At 30.7% G+C, this 19,178-nt stretch overlaps 1 protein-coding gene across 1 annotated transcript; it reads right to left on the reverse strand.

Annotated features, from left to right (window-relative positions):
* Positions 1-4,722: 4,722 nt before the first annotated feature.
* LOC137824487 (phospholipase A(1) DAD1, chloroplastic-like) lies at positions 4,723-6,300 on the reverse strand. Its single transcript, XM_068630141.1, has one exon. The coding sequence runs from the start codon at positions 6,079-6,081 to the stop codon at positions 4,816-4,818; it is 1,266 nt and encodes a 421-aa protein (XP_068486242.1). The 5' UTR covers positions 6,082-6,300; the 3' UTR covers positions 4,723-4,815.
* Between the last annotated feature and the right edge of the window lie 12,878 nt (positions 6,301-19,178).

Consider the following 19,178-nt stretch of genomic DNA (forward strand, 5'->3'; position numbering starts at 1 on the left):
GATGTATCAAATAAAGTTTCCTGTAAACTAAGTTTTAGTTTACTAAAAATGTCATGTTTAAATTGAATCCTTTATATTTTAGAAAATCTGTTTGATGTTATTTATTTTTAAAACCTAAAAAGAACTAAATAAGAGTATTAAGTTATTTGAGTTAATTTGTGTCATATAAAAATATAAGTTAACAATAATTAGATCATTTCTCTTCTAATAATGAAAAAAATAATCAAACAAGACAAAAAGATATTTAAAAAAAATATGTTTACTTTTATTATTATTTAAAGTGAAAGAATCAATTTATTTTTTTAATTTGGTAGTAATTCTTTCAGAAGTCATAAACATTGGAAAAATCCAGCAAGGAGCAAAAATGAAGTACAAAACTCAGAAAAAAAAAATCACATTAAGGAACATAAAATACAATTAATATTTTCAATAAATTTCTCTCTCTCACACACACTTAAATGATTGAACGACTCTCTAATGCTGGTATTAGAGAAAAATGAAAGTGTTAGAAGGGAGATATAAGAAGTAGAGGTGCAACTGAGATTACTTAAATTTATAAAAGTTAAAATCAAATTTTCACAATTAATATGGAAGAGCATTAGAAAGGTATGATGGTGGAAGGAGAATTTGCATTTATGATATTATGAATACTTACAATATCCCAACAAGTTCTTATTTCAGTTTTTTATAAACATCATTCACAATACATATTAATGAAGTAACAATCCCAATAACTTCCTTTGATTATGAACATTATTCACAGCACAAATTAATTATCTAAGAGTCCCAACAAATCTCACCAATATACATAACCTAGAATTAACTTTAAGACAAATAACTATAAAAAAACACTTATAACTCACCTTAACACAAATGATGCTTAAATATGTGTACAAAACTCAAATATTTCCAACTATTTACCAAAAAAATAAATGAAACCACAACAAGCACAATGAAAGTAATTAAGTATACTTTATAGTTTCTAGCTCTCTATCCATAAATATAGAATTCATTTTTCTTTTCACCATCTATCACCAATTTAAAATGAAAGTTCATTTACCAAAAATCTTCCAAACTTCTTATGTATGGTCTCCCTAGAACTTATCTAAAAAATTAGAAACAAAATAAGTGTTAAAAAAATAAAAAAATATAACCTTTATTTATATATAATTAAGTTAAATAAATAATTATACTATATTATTTTTTTAAAGAAAAATTAGAAATACATAATGCACAAATTTTACGCATAGATATTTTAATAGGCATATTAAATATTGGAGCTGTTACGCGTGTGCGTTGTTTGATCTCCTTTTCTATAAGATATTATTGGTAAGTACAATAAATATTATATTTATATATATATATATATATGTAATTTAATTTGAAAATTATGTAACTTAACTTGAATAAGCTACGACAATTTAACTTGAAAATTAGACCCAAATTATATCCTATAATTATGTAATTTTTTAATAGGCGGAAGGGAACGCATCACTATTTTTTTTTTTAAATTAGACACATATATTCATAAATATATAATTAAACGCTGAAAATATAATAATGCCTTATCTTAGGATGGATCCGTTTAATATTTATTTATCAACAAAATAATTAATTAAATAAATGAAAATATTTAAATAATACTCAAACCTTTATAAAAAAGGCTAGTTCATATAGTTATCCAAAACCTATTAAAAAAAGAATCGTACAACATAGACATATTAAGACTAAAAGTTCATTACTAACATGTGCCCATAATAAAAATTTCAAAACTTTTACCCTATCTTTAAATAATCTTTTAGATTGAAACATTTGTAACTAACTAACTAGCCATGATATGTATACAAATCCACCAGTTATAACCGTCAAAGTCACCAATAATATTGAATAAATAACTCTACAAACAAATTTAACTACATATATTTCATCTATTCAAGCAATAGTTACACACACACACACACACACATATATATATATATATATATATATATATATATATATTAAAATATGTCTATCAATATTAATATATTCTCACAAATTATAATATTAAAATATTACTTAGATATAGTACCATAAGTTCTATTTATCTTATTCTATAGTTAAAATTTGAATTCGTATTTCAATAATATTCTTTTGACATTTATAGAATTAGTTATTATGTAGATTATCAAGATAAAACTTCAATATAATTGGTGCACATAACACAAACATATAGCATTGTAGGTATTTTTTTGTCTATCATATTAATAAGAAAAGTGAATAAGAAAAACATATATTCAATTATTAATAACTAGAAAATTCATTACATAGACCTTGTTTTAATAAGTTACTAAGTATTGTTATAGAAAGGCTTTTTGGCTAAGGTATTAGAAAATTATTGATTACTAAAAATATTTATATAATTTAACATTTTTAATTAAATATCATATTTTTTACAAAAAAAAATCCCTTATTTTTTTTAATTCTTGCTACTGTAGTATATCTCAAATTGAATTTATAAAAAAAAAAACTAAAATAAATTTTGGTTTTCTTATTTAAAAGTACAGAATTGAATCCTCTAAATTATCAAAATCAATAATTTTAATCGAATAGTTAAAATTAAAAAGTGATTAGTCAAAAACATTAGTTTAAATTACATATGACATAGTCTATATAGATTTTTTCTTTCACTATTGTGTTTGATTTGGTATCACAATAATCAAAGAAAAATTATGCAATTGCATGAAAGTTAATGTTAAAAAAATTCCAGCCACTTAAAATAAACAAATAACTTATATGCTGATAAAAAAAAAACTTAGGACCACATTATACTGTATAACATATGTGATGTAGAAGTTAATATTATTATTTTAATTTGTACTGTTAGATTGAAATGACTAATTTTAAAATTACAAAACAAAATATTTGTATTGTAAAAATTAAAAAATGAAATAGAAAGGGAAGCATTACATTTTACTAAAATGTAAGTGTGTACATGTAGTAAAGTCATTAGATTCCAAGTAGTTAAAAAATTGAAGTTGATGAAGTCCATATGAAATGTTTCTGAAAGTTTAGCCAATTACTCTCATTTGGACCTCTTTCAGCATTATCATCATTGCTTACTCACTTTTGTCACTATCATTTCTCAGGTCAATTCCAATACTGTGCCCAATCATAACCAACAATTATTAGCCTCAAACATCAATCCATCACCAATACCAACCCCATTCATTCCAATTAAATTCCAACCAAAATTTTTCATTCATAAATATATAAAACCTTTAACCCTTAGTTAACAATTTTATATTTTTTTTAGGATTATCAAATGTTAAACACGAACAAATAAAATAGTGAAAAGACCCTCACTAATTTCTGGTTTTATAAAATGTTAAAACATTTTATATTATAGCAAAAAATAGTTTTATGTTGTCATTCTTGGTATTTTCCGGAGGATGGCATATTGTTCGAGCAATATATTCAGAACATTTTTCTTAGAAGTTAACACCACTGATCATGTAGAAAATTCATAAATTTTAAATAATGAAATGGTTTACTAATTAGTAATTGAATATCGAACTTTTTTAAACTAGAAAAAAGTATAAAATGTTGAGAAAATAAAATATGTAATCTATTAACTAATAAAAAAGAATAAATATGCATATAAAAAGTATATCGTGTGAAATACAAGTTACTGTTTTAAATCAGAGAATCTTCTATTAAAAAAACTAAAATTTTCTATCTTGAAATATTAAGATAAACTTAAAATATTAATTTCCAAAAATGAGCCTATTTTATTTTCCTCTGGTTGATTCCAATTGGCTCAATTTCCTCTCTATTCAGAAAAAATAATAGTATGGTATCATTGTTTTACCTTTTTGCGTCACTCTTAGATGGTTAGTATTTTTAGCAACAGAAGAGAATTTGTGATAGAAATAGAAATATAAGAAAAGTGTGGCTGAAAATATCTGTTGAAGTGTCTAATTTAGTAAAAATATATATAATAGGTAGTAGCAGTGTTTGACTGACGTAGAGTGAGTTGAAACTTGACGTGCCTGAACCAACACGAATAGTACAGTGAGCATGAAATGAGTAGGGGAAGATTACTGGTTCAAAACTTGTTTGCATCAAATTATATGCGCATCATGCCACACTCATAAATGCAGTGCAGTACACTGTGCAATTATCCTTTATGGAATCATAATTCAGTCTTCAGGATTTGAGAGTGACAAATGCATCATCAAGACGCATTATTCAAGACGCATGCAGTTTATTGTAATGACCCTTTTGGCTTTTTTTTTTGAAAAAAACTTATTAGAAGAAAAAGATTTTCGTTTTTTTTTATATTTAGACAACTTTGTTTGTTAAATTTTATAGAGTTATACATATTAATCTTGTTAGTTTATAATTTGATTTGATTCTGCTTTGCTTTGTGCTGTATTTATTATTATAACTAATGTTATTTGGATGTTTTGTAATAGGTGAGTGAACTATGGTGAGAATGCATGTGTTCATAAACTTGTTAACTTAATATTTTTTATAGAAAATATTTTTATTGATATAATAGAGTTCTTAATTAATAAATATAGATTACGTATTTTTTTTTAATATAAATTTTGGTATAATCTTTTTATATTAATTTATGATGGTTGTTACTCGAAGTGTAGTAGATATGAGATTTGAAGTGTAGTAAATATGAGATATGAATGTTTAAGGTAAAAGTTTTATATAAAAAAAAAACAATTAAGAAACAAAATTATATTAGTCTTAATTATGCACAGTTAGAATAGACTAATCTTGCGAGAATTATACACATTGTAGTAATTTTTGAATAAAAAATCAAAGGGAGGCTTCCGCTGGATACTGCATCGTTTTGCTCATGTAAGGACAAGAGGAACTAACAAAACCATTCACCAAGTGAAGATATGTCTTGAGATCATGACACGTGGCTACATCTCCTTTCTTCAGATATGGCGATTCCCTGCTACTCACTCTCAACTCTTGTCCAACGTCAGCATACACCAACTGCATGTCCTGAACAACCTTGCGGAACCAAGTCTGCAAGCCCGCCACGTGGACACCAGCATTGCAGGCCACGTCGTCGTCCGGGACCACAAGTCCAGGAACTTTTGTGATTACATCATCGGAGTTTACGATTCTTAGTATGCGGGTTCCACTCTTCTCCAACTGGGCCCTGAACTTATCGTTACCGACTCGGGGCCCACCGAAGGAAACCACTGAGACCATCGGAGAATTTTTGAAGGTGGTGGTTATATCGTAGGCGCAGAGAAGGGCGAGTGCAGCACCCAGGCTGTGCCCGGTTATACTTATGCTAAGTGGCTCGTGGCCATAACACTGGATCACTCTGGCAACCTCTTCCCGAACCATGTCTTGCAAACTGGGACAGGTGTCCGTTTTGGAGACATAGAGACTCAGAAAACCGTTCTCCACCATGCACTCTTCGCTTCCGCAACCCATATGCTCAGGCAATTTCGTCAAGGTAACACGAAGGTTTTCCAGCCATTCCAGACACGTGGCGGTTCCTCGAAGAGCAATCACCACGTCACGTCTTCCCAGCCGCCTAATTTCCTTCTCGTCTTCACAGACTGCCACGTAACCAATCCAGCTCGATTGAACACGTGGGAGTTGCGACACAGAAGAAATCCAACTGGGTAATTGAACGCCGCATGTGGCCTGTAAGTTTTTAGTTACTCTATAACCGGATTTTCGCATTCCAGTTTGCGGCAAGAGTGATGTTTCAGGGAAGCGACACGTGGCGTATGTCAGGGAATTTGTGTCGAAATCGAAAGCGCGATAGGCGGATTCTACGAAGTGGCCATATCTTAGGATTTCGGCGCGTAGGTTGTCGTCAAGAGGGTCTAACAAGCCTTCCCAGTGGTTGATTCCTTGATATTGGGTCCACTTGTGGCCGAGTGGGGGTGAGTTGCATTCCACTGAGTTACTCTTGAGGCGATCCCAAGCGAGTTGGGACTTGTTGAAGGGTAAGGTTGGGGTGGTGGGATGTGAGAAAGTGGGGTTGAAGTTGGGTTTTGAGAAGGAAGGTGAAGTGTTTGGTTGGGAAGTTGGTGTTACAGAGAGTGTCATTGTTGTAGAGACAGTAGTGTAGTTTTGTGTGTTTCTTACAAGTGATGTTTGGGTTTGTGCATGGAATTTATATTAGGAGAAAGTGAGGGAGAATGGACGGTGGTGGAAGAGTGAGAGAGAGAGATTTGTTTGTGATTTGGGTAACTGAAAAAATGGCTGCGGATTGAAATCATGGGAATAAAGAAATGATGGAGGTTGAAGATGAAAGTTCAGAAGATTTTGACGCAATAAGTGGGACCAAAACGACTAAAGTTAATTTCCTTCTAAAAAAATATATAATTCTCCCCACGCCTTCGGAGGGACTACGTGTTGTGTCACCATTGCTACTCGGTCAATTTTTTTCTATCAAAGTTAGTTAGAATTTTGTTAGTAAAGATAACAGAAAAAGAAAAAAATTCAGGGGAAAAAGTTATAAATATAGCAAAATGACTTAGTACAAAACAAAAGAGATATGGAAAAAATAAGGTAGAAATAATATATAAATAAATTGAGTGTATTTTAAGTATTTTCCATTAAAGAAGAGATAAAAATTGTTGGGGATTTTCCATAATTGCAGAGAAGAATATAAAAAAAGGGGAAATTTGAAAAGTAGGAAGGAGTACTCTTTTGGCACAGGAGGAAGCCGCGTAAGGTGAATTATCATGAGAGGAAGAGCAGTGGACTGGTCAAGCGTCAAAGTATATAACTCGTCCATGACTTATTTTAATTAAAAAACACAAATTAGGATAAATTCTTTATAATAATAAAAAATAATGAAAATAAAATCCTATTGAAATATGTAAATCGTAAATGTTGTTTTATGTCAATTTTCACGTAGCTGCATAATTAATTTCGGGTACAGAAAAATGGATAAAATATCTCCCAAAATGTATATTAATATTTTTTACCATCTTATTATTTATTGTGTTTAAAAGTGAAAATAAGATAGATCGTTCCTCAAGGAGTTAATCTCTTTAGCAAAAGTTCAGACTTTTTAAAAAGTTATTTTTGTACAGAGCTGTGGGATTTTAGAAAAGTTCATTATGCTTGACAGGTTGGCTTATTTTAAAATAAAAATAAAAATAAAATATATAATCTATAAAGTAGAATTATTTAAATTATTAACTAAATTTTTAATTTGGGCTCATTTTGAATATCCATTAAATGTAGTATTTTTTTTTTGTCGATTGAAGTGTTTCTATAATGTTGTGACAGATATGTTAGTTCATTAAGTTTATATGTTTAATAATATATTTGTTAACCTATAAATTTGTTGATATTTTCAGTTATAGTCTCGTTAACTAATAAGTTAAGTGGTTTATTTAAGAATGTTTTCATTGAACTATTTAAAACCATAATAAACTTCATTCTTATACGAAATCAAGTTATGAAGTAATAAAAAAAAAACAAGTTTAGGACAACCTAATTTACAGACAATCTTGACTACAAATTTATATAGCATTATTAGGTTCACATATTTCCATCCTCATCATATATTACTTAATTTTATCTTATTTTTTTCTTGTCTGTTTTATTTTTCCCTTTGTTATAAAAAAAACAAGAAACATCAGGGTTAATTAGTGATGGAAGATTTGGATAGATTATACAAATTAGGTTAGAAAAAAAAATTAAATTAAAAATATGGCTACAAATATATGATAATTAATCATACATCTGAATATATATATATATGCTTAATTTTTAAAACTTAAGAAATATCTTCCGAATTTTTTTTATAAAAGACTTTTTTTTATCTAAATGTTTAAATAAATGTAACACCTAACCTGTATTTGTTTTATTACATAGTGGGGATGTATATTTTAATAAACTTGATTTTATGGAAAGTTGCTTAACTTTAACGTTTATCCATAATTGTAAAGGTATAACTATTATCTTCAAATGTAAAAGTTACTCATATATTTAGTAAAATGTGTTGTTTTTCTATTTTATTTCAACAAATTTTATAGTGATATTTAGGAATAAAATCTCATTTCATTAAAGGTTATATCACATAACTATATCAATTAAACTCACTCTACACATCGCAGTTTTTTTGCTGAATATTTTCCTGCTAGATTTTTCGTGCATCTTAATATTGGATGAAACTTTTACCTCGGCATTAAGAAAAAAATGAAATCAATTTTTTCATAAGGTAAAATAAACTTGTTCTTGAATTCAAATTTAGAAAATAATTTTTATAAATTAGTTCAACTAATTTCAGCTTATAAAAAAAGTTTATTTTTATTTTTTAAAATAAACCTCTTGTTTCAATGAAGAGAAAAAGGAACTCATAATAAGCCATTCACGGGTTTGTAAATTGACATTGTTCGTGGAATTAAAGTAAATTTGTCATACATTTTATAAATAAGAGAATGTATACGAAACATAAAGATTCGGAAGCAAGAAGAAGGAAAAAGGGAGAAGAAGAAAAGAATATATGAATACATTACAGCAAGTATGAAACATATTTGGAAAGCCATGTGTAAAAAGAAATACAGAAATATATACAATCTTTGCAGTACTAAAAAACAAAGAATATTTGTGCAGGTATTTCATTGTTTTTCTTTTTCATTTTTTGGTGCAATATTCATTGTTTCTATATTCATTCATTCTTATCCTTTATGACTATCAAGAATAATATCGATCTTTCGGTACGTAATATATTTGAGGGCTGCTAACTTAGAATATTCATCATTTGCTTAAGCATTGGTGATTAACGCTAAGTAACGATATAAATGCGGTTTAAAGGATTAATTAAGCAAGTTGCTTTTGTTTTTTTTTTAAATGACCAAAAAGTGTTACTGTTAATGGATAACAAAGAATCCAACTATATAACTTACGTTATTCGAAGAATTAGATTTCTTTCAATTGTACGTTTGCTTACGTGGCATCTCCTCCTCCATTATCGACACTCTTATTAATGAGTGGCGTGTAATTAATATAAGATGAAAATTGAAGTAGTTAAGTAATGTTATGTGACTAATAAAATATTATCTGTAAAATACATATAAAGCATAAGATTTGATATATGATTTAGTTTTAGAAGTGATGGTTAAGGGTAAGGGTGAGGTAAGCAAAAAAGAAAAGTAAAGAAGGTGAAAGAAGATGGATTTGGATATGCTTAGGTGGATTAGGATAGCATAGATATATTTGTTGAGAAAAAGGGAAATATGGGAGAATTTGGCGATTTAGAAGGTAATCTACGAATGAATTGCTGCTTATCCAAAGATAATGGTTGTGGTGGACCATATTAGTTACAAGTCATTTTGGATGTAACAATCTCACATCTTACCCAAAAACCAAAGCAAAACATTGTTTATATTTTTTTATCCTTCCTCTATAAGAAAATGATAAAAAATGGTAAGAAGAAGAAATGTTTCTTATTCTCTTATCCCAAATTACAATCTAATTAGATAGGATACTAATCATGAGATTCTATAATTATTAAATTAATTGCATATAATTGGGTACAATATTGTCAAATATTGCATACAATAATTGCATATAATTTGATAATTATTATTTCCTTAATATTGGTAGGTGAAGATCAAGAACCCCAAACTTGTGTCGCAGCGTCAAATTGCCCAATGCCTTCGTAAAAATATTTGCAAGTTGATACTGTGTCGGTACATATGAAGGACTGATTATCCCAGCTTGTAATTTTTCTCGCACAATGTGGTAGTCTATCTCAATGTGTTTTGTGCGTTCATGAAATACTGGGTTTGCTGCTATATGTAATGTCGCTTGATTGTCACAGAAAAGTTGAGCTGGCAAGTTACATGGCACCTTTAAATCCTGCAATCGCAACCAAACTATCTCCAAACAAGTATTGGTCATTGCGTGGTATTCTGCTTCCGCTGATGATCTTGATACGTTTTTATGTTTTTTTTTACTTCCATGAGATAATAGAGGAACCAAGAAAGAAAAATGCAATATCCAGATACTGATCTCCGAGTTGTCTGACAACCTCCCCAGTTTGAGTCGCAATAAGCTGTCAATGTCAGATTGTTTTCGGATGGCAATAACAATCCTTGTCCTGGTGATCATTGATGTACTTTAGGACTCGAATTGCGGCATCCCAATGGGGTTTCCGTGGATCCTGTATATATTGAATTAGGGTCCGAACCGAAAATGCTATGTCAGGCCGAGTAACCGTGAGGTATATCAGTCGTCCCATGAGTCGCCTGTATTTGACTGGATCCTTTAATAACTCTCCATCGTCTGGTGTGAGTTTTAGGTATTGTTCCATTGGAAATTTGTCTGGACGAGCACCTGTGAGTCCCGTATCCTGCAAAATATCAAGCTCATATTTTCTTTGGGACATGTAAATACCAGTTTTGGAACGGGAAAATTCAATCCCTAGAAAATATTTTAGGTCTCCAAGATCTTTAATGCGAAATTGTTGTAATAAACAATCTTTAACACGGTGAATTTCTGTCAAATCATTTCATGTCAAAAGAATATCATCCACATAAATCAAAAGGGCAGTAAATGATGATTTATTCTGTCTTGTGAATAGAGAGTAATCTGTCTTGGACTGTTGAAATCCCACAGATTTAATCACATGAGAAAATGTTGAAAACCATGTTCGAGATGCTTGTTTGAGACCATAAAGGGATTTGTTGAGTCGACATACAATGTTCCCCTTGTCGATGATGCTCAGGTGGCAAGTCCATGTAAATAATTTCATGCAATGTACCATGTAAGAAGGCATTTTGCACATCTAGCTGGTGAGTAAACCAATTTCTGGCTGCTGCAATGGTGAGGAGACACCTCAAAGTTGTTAATTTTGCTGTTGGTGAAAAAGTTTCAGAATAGTCGACACCTTCAATCTGAGTGTACCCTTTTGCGACAAGGCGCGCCTTATATCTGTCGACGCTACCATCTGAGTTGTACTTTATTTTATAGACCAATTTGCATCCGATGGGTTTCTGCTCAGCGGGTAACGGTGTCAAGGTCCATGTTTGATTTAGCTGCAAGGCGGAAAGCTCTTCGTCCATTGCTTTTTGCCAATTTGGATCAAGGATAGCTTGAGCATAAGTGTGAGGTTCTTTGGTGGCTGTGATGTTAGCAAGATATGCACTATGTGTAGAAGAAAATCGTGAATTAGAAAGAAAATTATGCATAGGATACCTGGTTCCATTTGGTCGGTCTTGGGCAGTGGTCGAATGATTGGCTTGGGATCCCGTTACGTAGTCTTGAAGCCAGGAAGGTTGGGTTGATGTGCGACTGGATCGTCGAACAGGAAGGTTGGTTGGAGAAGGTTTGGTAATGGGTGCTAAACTTCTTAGCATGGGAGAAGAAGGTTGGTTTACTGGAGGTTCAGGTGTATTATGACAAGTAGGAGAAGAAGGTTGGTTTGATGGAGGTTCAGGTGCATTGTGACGAGTAGGAGAAGAGAGTTGGTTTGATGGAGATTCAGGTGTATTGTGACGAGTAGGAGAAAAAGGTTGGTTTGATGGAGGTTCAGGTGCATTGTGATGAGTAAGAGAAGAAGGTTGATCGAGTGAATGTTGGACAAGAGTGGGTAAGTCAATGTCAATAGTGGGCAAAATACCTTGTAATGGAGGTGAGGATTGTGTCTGTGAGGATTGTGACTGTTGGCAGAATGGGAAAACACTTTCATGGAAGATGACATCTCGACTTGTAAAAAAAGTGTCTGCATCTATATCAAATAATTTGTATGCTTTTTTACTGTGAGGATAACCAATGAAGATGCATTGTCGGGCGCGCGGATCAAATTTTTGCTTAGGTGAAACAACAGTTGCGTAACAGAGGCAACCAAAAGTTTTTAGGTGAGAAAGTGAAGGTGGTTGATTATATAGTAGCTCAGAAGGTGATTTATTTTTTAGTAAAGGTGATGGCAAACGATTAATGATATATGTGGCGGTTAAAACACATTCTCCCCAAAATTTTAATGGTAAATTGGACTGAAATAGGAGGGCTCGTGTTGTGTTTAAAACATGTCTATGTTTGCGTTCTACTACTCCATTTTGTTGAGGAGTGTAAACGCAAGTGCATTGATATTCAATACCTTTTTCGAGAAAAAAATCATACATTGAAATAAATTCGAGTCCGTTGTCAACGCGGATGGTTTTAATAGATGCCTGAAATTGATTTTGTGCAAATGTAATGAATGACTCTAAGAGATGTTGGGTTTCAGATTTGTGATTCATAAGAAATAGCCAAGTACATCTAGTATAGTCATCGACTATAGTGAGAAAAAAACGTTTTCCAAAATAAGTTGGAGTTTTATGAGGACCCCAAATGTCACAATGCAATAGATTAAATGGAGAATGAGATTTTATTGTGCTTAAAGGAAAGGGTAGCCTTGTCTGTTTAGCTTTGGGACAAATACTACAATGATTATGAATGAGAATGATTATGATAGGGATAGGTAGTAGGGAAGATACAAGTTGTAGACACGCCGGAGAAGGATGTCCAAGACGCTTGTGTCATAAATCAGGATCGGTCGATATTTGAGATGCGTGGGCTTGGTTTGGAAGAGGGGACATGTAGTATAAGCCTGCGTGTTGTTTACCCGAGCCAATCATCCTCCCCGTAGCCAAGTCCTGTAAAACGCAACCATGTGGAGTAAAAACGACACAACAATTTAATGAACTGGTTATCTTACTAATGGACATGAGATTTAAATTAAAAGAAGGAACACAAAGAACATCTTTGAGAGTGAGATTTTGTCATTAAATTTAATTGTGCCTGTAGATGAGATGGGCGCAGTTGAGCCTGTGGGCAGATTAACATTTGAAATAAATGATGATGGAGTGTGTGTGAAAAATTGTGAATCAGATGCAATGTGATGGGTTGCTCCGCTATCCAAAATCCATGGTTTCGTAAAAGCAGAATTAGAAGAGGAGTTATGGGCAAGCAGACCTGCAGAGCTAACAAACCTGTCACTTCTACCGTTATTGTTGAGCGAGTAAATAGCCCTTGCCAATTACTGAATTTGCTCGGCACTGAAGCGTTGTACGAGGTTTCTATCGGACTCGTTACTGATGCCTTCTTTGCCAGACATGATTTTTTATTTAGGGATAAAAATGGAGAGACTGTCAGGGCACCAAGATCGGTGCTCTAATACCATATAAAAAAAATGATAAAAAATGGTAAGAAAATGATAAAAAATGGTAAAACATCTCTTCTTCTTACCATTTTTTATCATTTTCTTATATCCTCCACTTTAAAAAATCTTCTTTGGATATTGCATATTTATTATCTAACACCCTCAAAATAGTATAAACTTTATTATATGGATAATTTTATTTAAAAGAAGGTTCAATTAAAACTTTATTATATGGATAATTTTATTTAAAAGAAGGTTCAATTAATTAATTATATATCTACAGTGTGGATGTCAGAGCCTAAGTAATGTTGATCAACTTGATACACAATTTGTTGTCGTGTTGGTAGTTTCTGAATTTTTCAAAGTTCTTCCTCTTCTACGTGTGCTCCGTCGGTCGGTGGGAGTACCTGCGATTGCACTCTGACGCTCAAGTTAGTGCTAGTGATTAGTCTGTTCTCTTAGGATATGAAAAACGTTCATTTTCCCCATTCAGAAGTCTTATTTATAGGTTGATTTGGGCCTCTTACCGCGTGGGCCAGATAATCAGTTCACTAAGACGTGTATAGTGGTCACCAGGTTGTGTGTAGTGACTTCTTGATATCACGGGAATGTCTTTCGCAGTGTGTTCTTGACTCACTCAACGTTAGTTGTAACTGTTTCCTTGCTACGTATTTATTACGTTATATTATTAATTCATGTCTTTCATCATTCGAGGTATATATATATATATATATAAATAAAGAATCTACAAATCTGCTATGTTCTAATCTTGAATGTATTAATGTATTTTTAAATGCATGTACTCTGGTTTATTTTTATGGGAGGATAGAGAGATTTAGTATTAGCTTTAGGTTGTAACTTGTTTTCTTTATTAGTGTTTAAAACAAATTATATTTATATAAGGATTAAAACACTTCATAAATATTTATTGTCTTTTTATTTAATAATTTTTTTTCTGAAAAGAAGTTTTTAACTATATTCGATTTTTTTTATGTCAGATATGTAACACACTTTTTGTTTTTATATGTGATTTAAATATTTAGTAAAACTAAAATATGTTTGTAATGATTCTCATATAATCTTTGTTTCATACATAATTATTGTTCATAAACATAAAAAAACCCTAACCTAAAGCAATAATCTTTCATACAATAATCTTTGTTTATTGTAATGATCATCATAATGATTTATATTGTACATTGTATAATCATAATAAAAACATTCATATATTCGAGAAAAAAAGAGATTATTTTATGTCATGTTGTTTTAGCAAGACAATTCTTATTTGATTTAGAAAATTCTTACTCCAACGAGAAGAATCTTACTTAAACATGAAAATAAAAAAGAAACATTATGTTGTCAAATTTAAAATCAACTTAATCTAATTATCTAATTACAAATAATTAACTTCAATCACATCCATTACTCCCACATTCATACCACTCCAACAAATATTTACCATACAAAATCTAGTGTACATTTCAAAGCAAATTAAAATGTGTCATGAAATCCAACATGCATTAATCAACCTCATCAAATTCTAATTTTCTCAAAAATTGTAATTATTTAATATAAACTATTTTTTGCACAAAGTTAATAATCAATCATTTTCATACAATTCGACCGTACTTAATTTAAAATGTGATTTGATAAATGAAAGATTATCATATAGAACAATACCAAACAAAGCATCAAAACTAAGATTCCAACATTCTCATTCCCAAGTTTTTTAAAACATTATAATACTCTCATAAGTTAAATTGGAATAATCTTCTAAGCTTTCCAAATCACCAATATAACTATTTAAATTTTCAAAATTTTAAATCAAAACTATTATTTATTAAGGATAACTTCCCTTCTATAGAAAACATTGAAACTTTAATAAACACAAAAAAAAATATAGTTGTAGAACTTCATGATTATATAAATAAAAAACTACACAGCTAAAAACAATAAAATTTAAGATAAGGAATGAACTAATTAAGAAACATTTTTCTCAATTAATAAGATTATTTTTCCTACCTAAAATAAAAAGGAGAAACAAATAATTTTTAGATGAATAAAGCAATTACTCTTATATGAGTTTTTATAGTTAATTTGAACATATTTTTTCTTTATTTTTTATTGACAATAAAAAATGAATTACTGAAAATATTTAAAAATACTCCAACTCTTATAAAAAAATAAATATTGTAACACAATAAAATACATACTCGTCCAAATAACATCTTTACATAAGAAGCTAAACCAAAAAAATAAGATACCATACTACTTGGCTGCACTACAAAACATCCTTACTAAGTCTTTTACATTAAATGCAACACAGTTATCTATTTGTGCAAAAAGGTGTTATATCCAGCAAAGCTTTGTAAATCCTCTAGTGACTTTTGCAACAACATGGGTAGGAACCAAAAGTAACTCTTTCCATGCCAAAAGGCAAATGAAAAAAACATATAACTGGCCAGTGTATCAAAACAAAACATCTAGGCTATAAAACATGATAGAAGTTAATGTGAAATTTTAGTTTCACAACGATCATATATAATTCTCCTATATTTTACAACGTTTGAACTTCAAATCTCTATTATAATGTTCTCCTGCATCGTTACATAAGAAGTGCTGCCATTGCATTTAAATGTGTAGAACAATCGTACCTTGTGAGCCAGATAAATTCTGATATTAGAATTTGATTGGAAATTTGTGTTTTGATATGGTCGAGAATTGGAAATATGTGCAAGGGGCTCAGCTAAACTTGGGAATGACAGTGACTTTGTGTTTACATGGTCACACAATGTCACCTTTTATGACCATTCACATTGCAGGTGTGGCATTGGGATTATATGACTTACTATGTTTGTTGTCGTGTATTAGATTGCCTTGTTTCCTTAACATCTGCTTGGATGTGCTTTTCTGTGCTTCATCCACCATAACTTTTCTTTTCCATAAGTTTTTCTGTGCATTAATTCTGATATAATTCATGCATGGGAATGTCAAAGAATGTCATTAGAGGCATAAGAAAATGGATTGTTGGTTCAAATAAGACTTAAGAAGATTGGATATATATTTGAATGGATTTTGGACATCGTTTAGCAACTTCATTTTTGGGCTCATTTAGGAACACTTTTGGTGGGCTAATTTGTTTCCTTAGCTCTTTGATCTTCATTCTGTTTATGTTCTTGCAAGTTGGGCTTTCGGAAGGCTAATTTCTTCAATACAGAATGTTTAGGGAACGATTGTTATAAACTAATATAGAATCTTCATTCACATTTATTTTTACATTAATATGTACCAACCTCATGTTCAGAAAATAACAGTAATGAAAGAAAGAATCAAAGTAGATAAATAAATTAAACTACTGCTACATTTTATTATCTCAGTAACATTGATTAGTTATAACCACGTATGTCTTGGTAACATTAAAAGTATATTTATTATATTACTTCTTAAATTAGATTTAATTTTACATATTTTTTTTTTGGTTACATAGAAAATACCTTATAGAGATAGAGAATAGAGATACTGTGGGAAACGATTAAAATTGCCAATTAATTTTTATTTTTCTAATATAAACCAATATTAACACGCACTACGTACATAGCAACCGTAGAGCCAATGAGAATGCTGCATGAAAAGCTAAAAAGATTAAGCACTTTCAAAGAAGCACCTACCCGATGGAAAGGGAAAATGTCGTTAAAAACATATAAAATGGACAATGAAATAACGTTCATTTTGACTGGGAGATGCATTTTTAAGATGTGTAAATATGAAAACGATAAAAAGTCAGAAAAATAGAAGGAAATTTATATAGTATTACGTATAATGTCAAATCTTAGATATTGAAACAATAACATGCATTGAAATTTTTGAACAAAGTTGCCTTTTGAGATTTCATTGTTGCTAGGGTTTGAGATAAACGCATAGACCAAGAATTTTCAGTATCATTACACATTTAATAGTTGACAAAAATATGTATGTAAGTTGACAAACTTCAAATATAGTTTAACAAGAAATAATGTGAATCATGGTATTTGGTAGTTACCCTTTTTACACTAAATTCTCTTCAGGTATTGCGTCTAAATTGCGAGTGGATTTGATCACCTTTTGACTATGAACAATGTCCACAAATAAGGCATATATAGTCAACGTTATTTTTTGTGAGAAAAAGTTCCATGGATCGAAAGACAAAGTGGTTGTTGTATTGAACAATTAATTCATCTGAAGAGTGCTATAATTTATAATAATGATTATATATCTTGGTTTCAGAAGATGCGGCATTGTGGTTCCTTCAAAGATTGCATATCCATTTGTTTATGCAAAACAATGTAAGTTTGTCTCCAAAAGTTGTCTCTGCATAAACTTTATTCACAGCTCATTCACAGTGAGATCGACAAAACAGTGTAAGTCGTCACATTTATGAACTGTAGAGATTAAGAAATTAAGCAACATCCAGATGTGTTTGACTTACTTGCACCGTTTTTATTTTCTAAATGTGTAGGAAATAAGAGCACATAAGTTACCTACACCGACTGTACCAGTGGAACTGAACTCAGATTTAAAAGGTTTTTATCGGAGAAAAAGTGCAGGTGATTAGGAGTACATAAATATTCTAGTGATAACCTGTAAATATTAAACATTAGTTTATAGTATAACTCAATATCATAAAACTGATTTATTAGATAATGTTTGCACTCATTTATATATTATGTAATGTAGATCATATACTTTTATGTCATTCGATAACGAGTGACCTAATAAACACAATAAATTCTAAATAGGATAAACTCTAAATGACTCTAGGAAATCTAATACATCTTGACTAACTACTAGAGTCAACCATGTTCGACTTAAGTTCCAAACTCTAATTCTCAATGACACATAAATATGAAGGCTAATCAAGTAAGCTCTGGTGTGCCCAGTGAATTTTTCTTTCCTCATGATGTCAAACACTTGAAAGTGGTGTAGCCTGCTGGTTGTTTGGACTTTGCTGAGATAATGATATCATCAATTATTGGAAGTGGTTGTTGTCGATGATGCTCAAACATCTATCAAGGTTCATGTGTTGGAGCGTAAAGTGCAAGATCTTTTAAGGGAAAATGTCGAGTTTAATTTGAGTGCAAGATCTTTTAAGGGAAAATGTCGAGTTTAATTTGACCATTTGGGCTAAATCCTTAGAAATTGCTTAGAGTCAGGAAAAGATAAAGAATCTACAAGTCGAGTTGGAGATGCCAATGAACTTAAAGAGAAATTGAAAGTGACTGATGAAAAAAGTAACCACCTTCAAGAGGAGCTCGAGCAAAGTTCAAAATGAGGCAAATCTTAGAGCAAAAGAAGTCGAACAAGCCGTAAGGTTGAAAGGATATGCCAATGACTTCAAGAAGGTTATGCATAAACCCTATATTTTCCCCTTCCATTGATGTCAATGAATTTAGTTTAGAAAAAGACGTTGTTGATGGGAAAATAAATTTTGAAAAGTATGTAATTTTCATTTTATGTATTATGTATTGACTATGATAGTTTTATTAAGTCTGGTTTTTTCTAACCCTTGTTTGATCTCGATAGACACTATTGATTCAATGATCATTTGATATAGGAAAATGTTCTTTGACCATTTGGTCTTTTAATAATAATTTTGATGATCGTTTGATCTCAAAGATTGTTTTTTGATCGTTTAGTCTTATAATAATTATTCTAATGATCGTTTTGATCTCAAATAAACATTGTTGATTCGGTGATCGTTTGATATTGGTGAGTGTTTTGTTTAATGTTTGGTTTTAGAATAATTTTTTTGATGATCGTTTGATCTTGGATAGTCACGGTTGATCTGATGATCATTTGATCTCAAATAGTGTCCTTTGATTGTTCAGTCTTATATTAATTATTTGTTGATCGTTTGATTTCAGATATCGATATACACGAATATATACTAGTAAAAAGAGATTTTATTTCAAGAATGTGTCTCATTAAAATATTTTCTGGAAAACACTCCTTAGGGATAAAAGTTGAGTTAATGAAAAAAAAGTACATTCTTATCAATAACTCA

This window comes from Phaseolus vulgaris, chromosome 8 (genome assembly GCF_000499845.2).
Source record: "Phaseolus vulgaris cultivar G19833 chromosome 8, P. vulgaris v2.0, whole genome shotgun sequence".
In the NCBI taxonomy this organism is placed as follows: domain Eukaryota; kingdom Viridiplantae; phylum Streptophyta; class Magnoliopsida; order Fabales; family Fabaceae; genus Phaseolus; species Phaseolus vulgaris.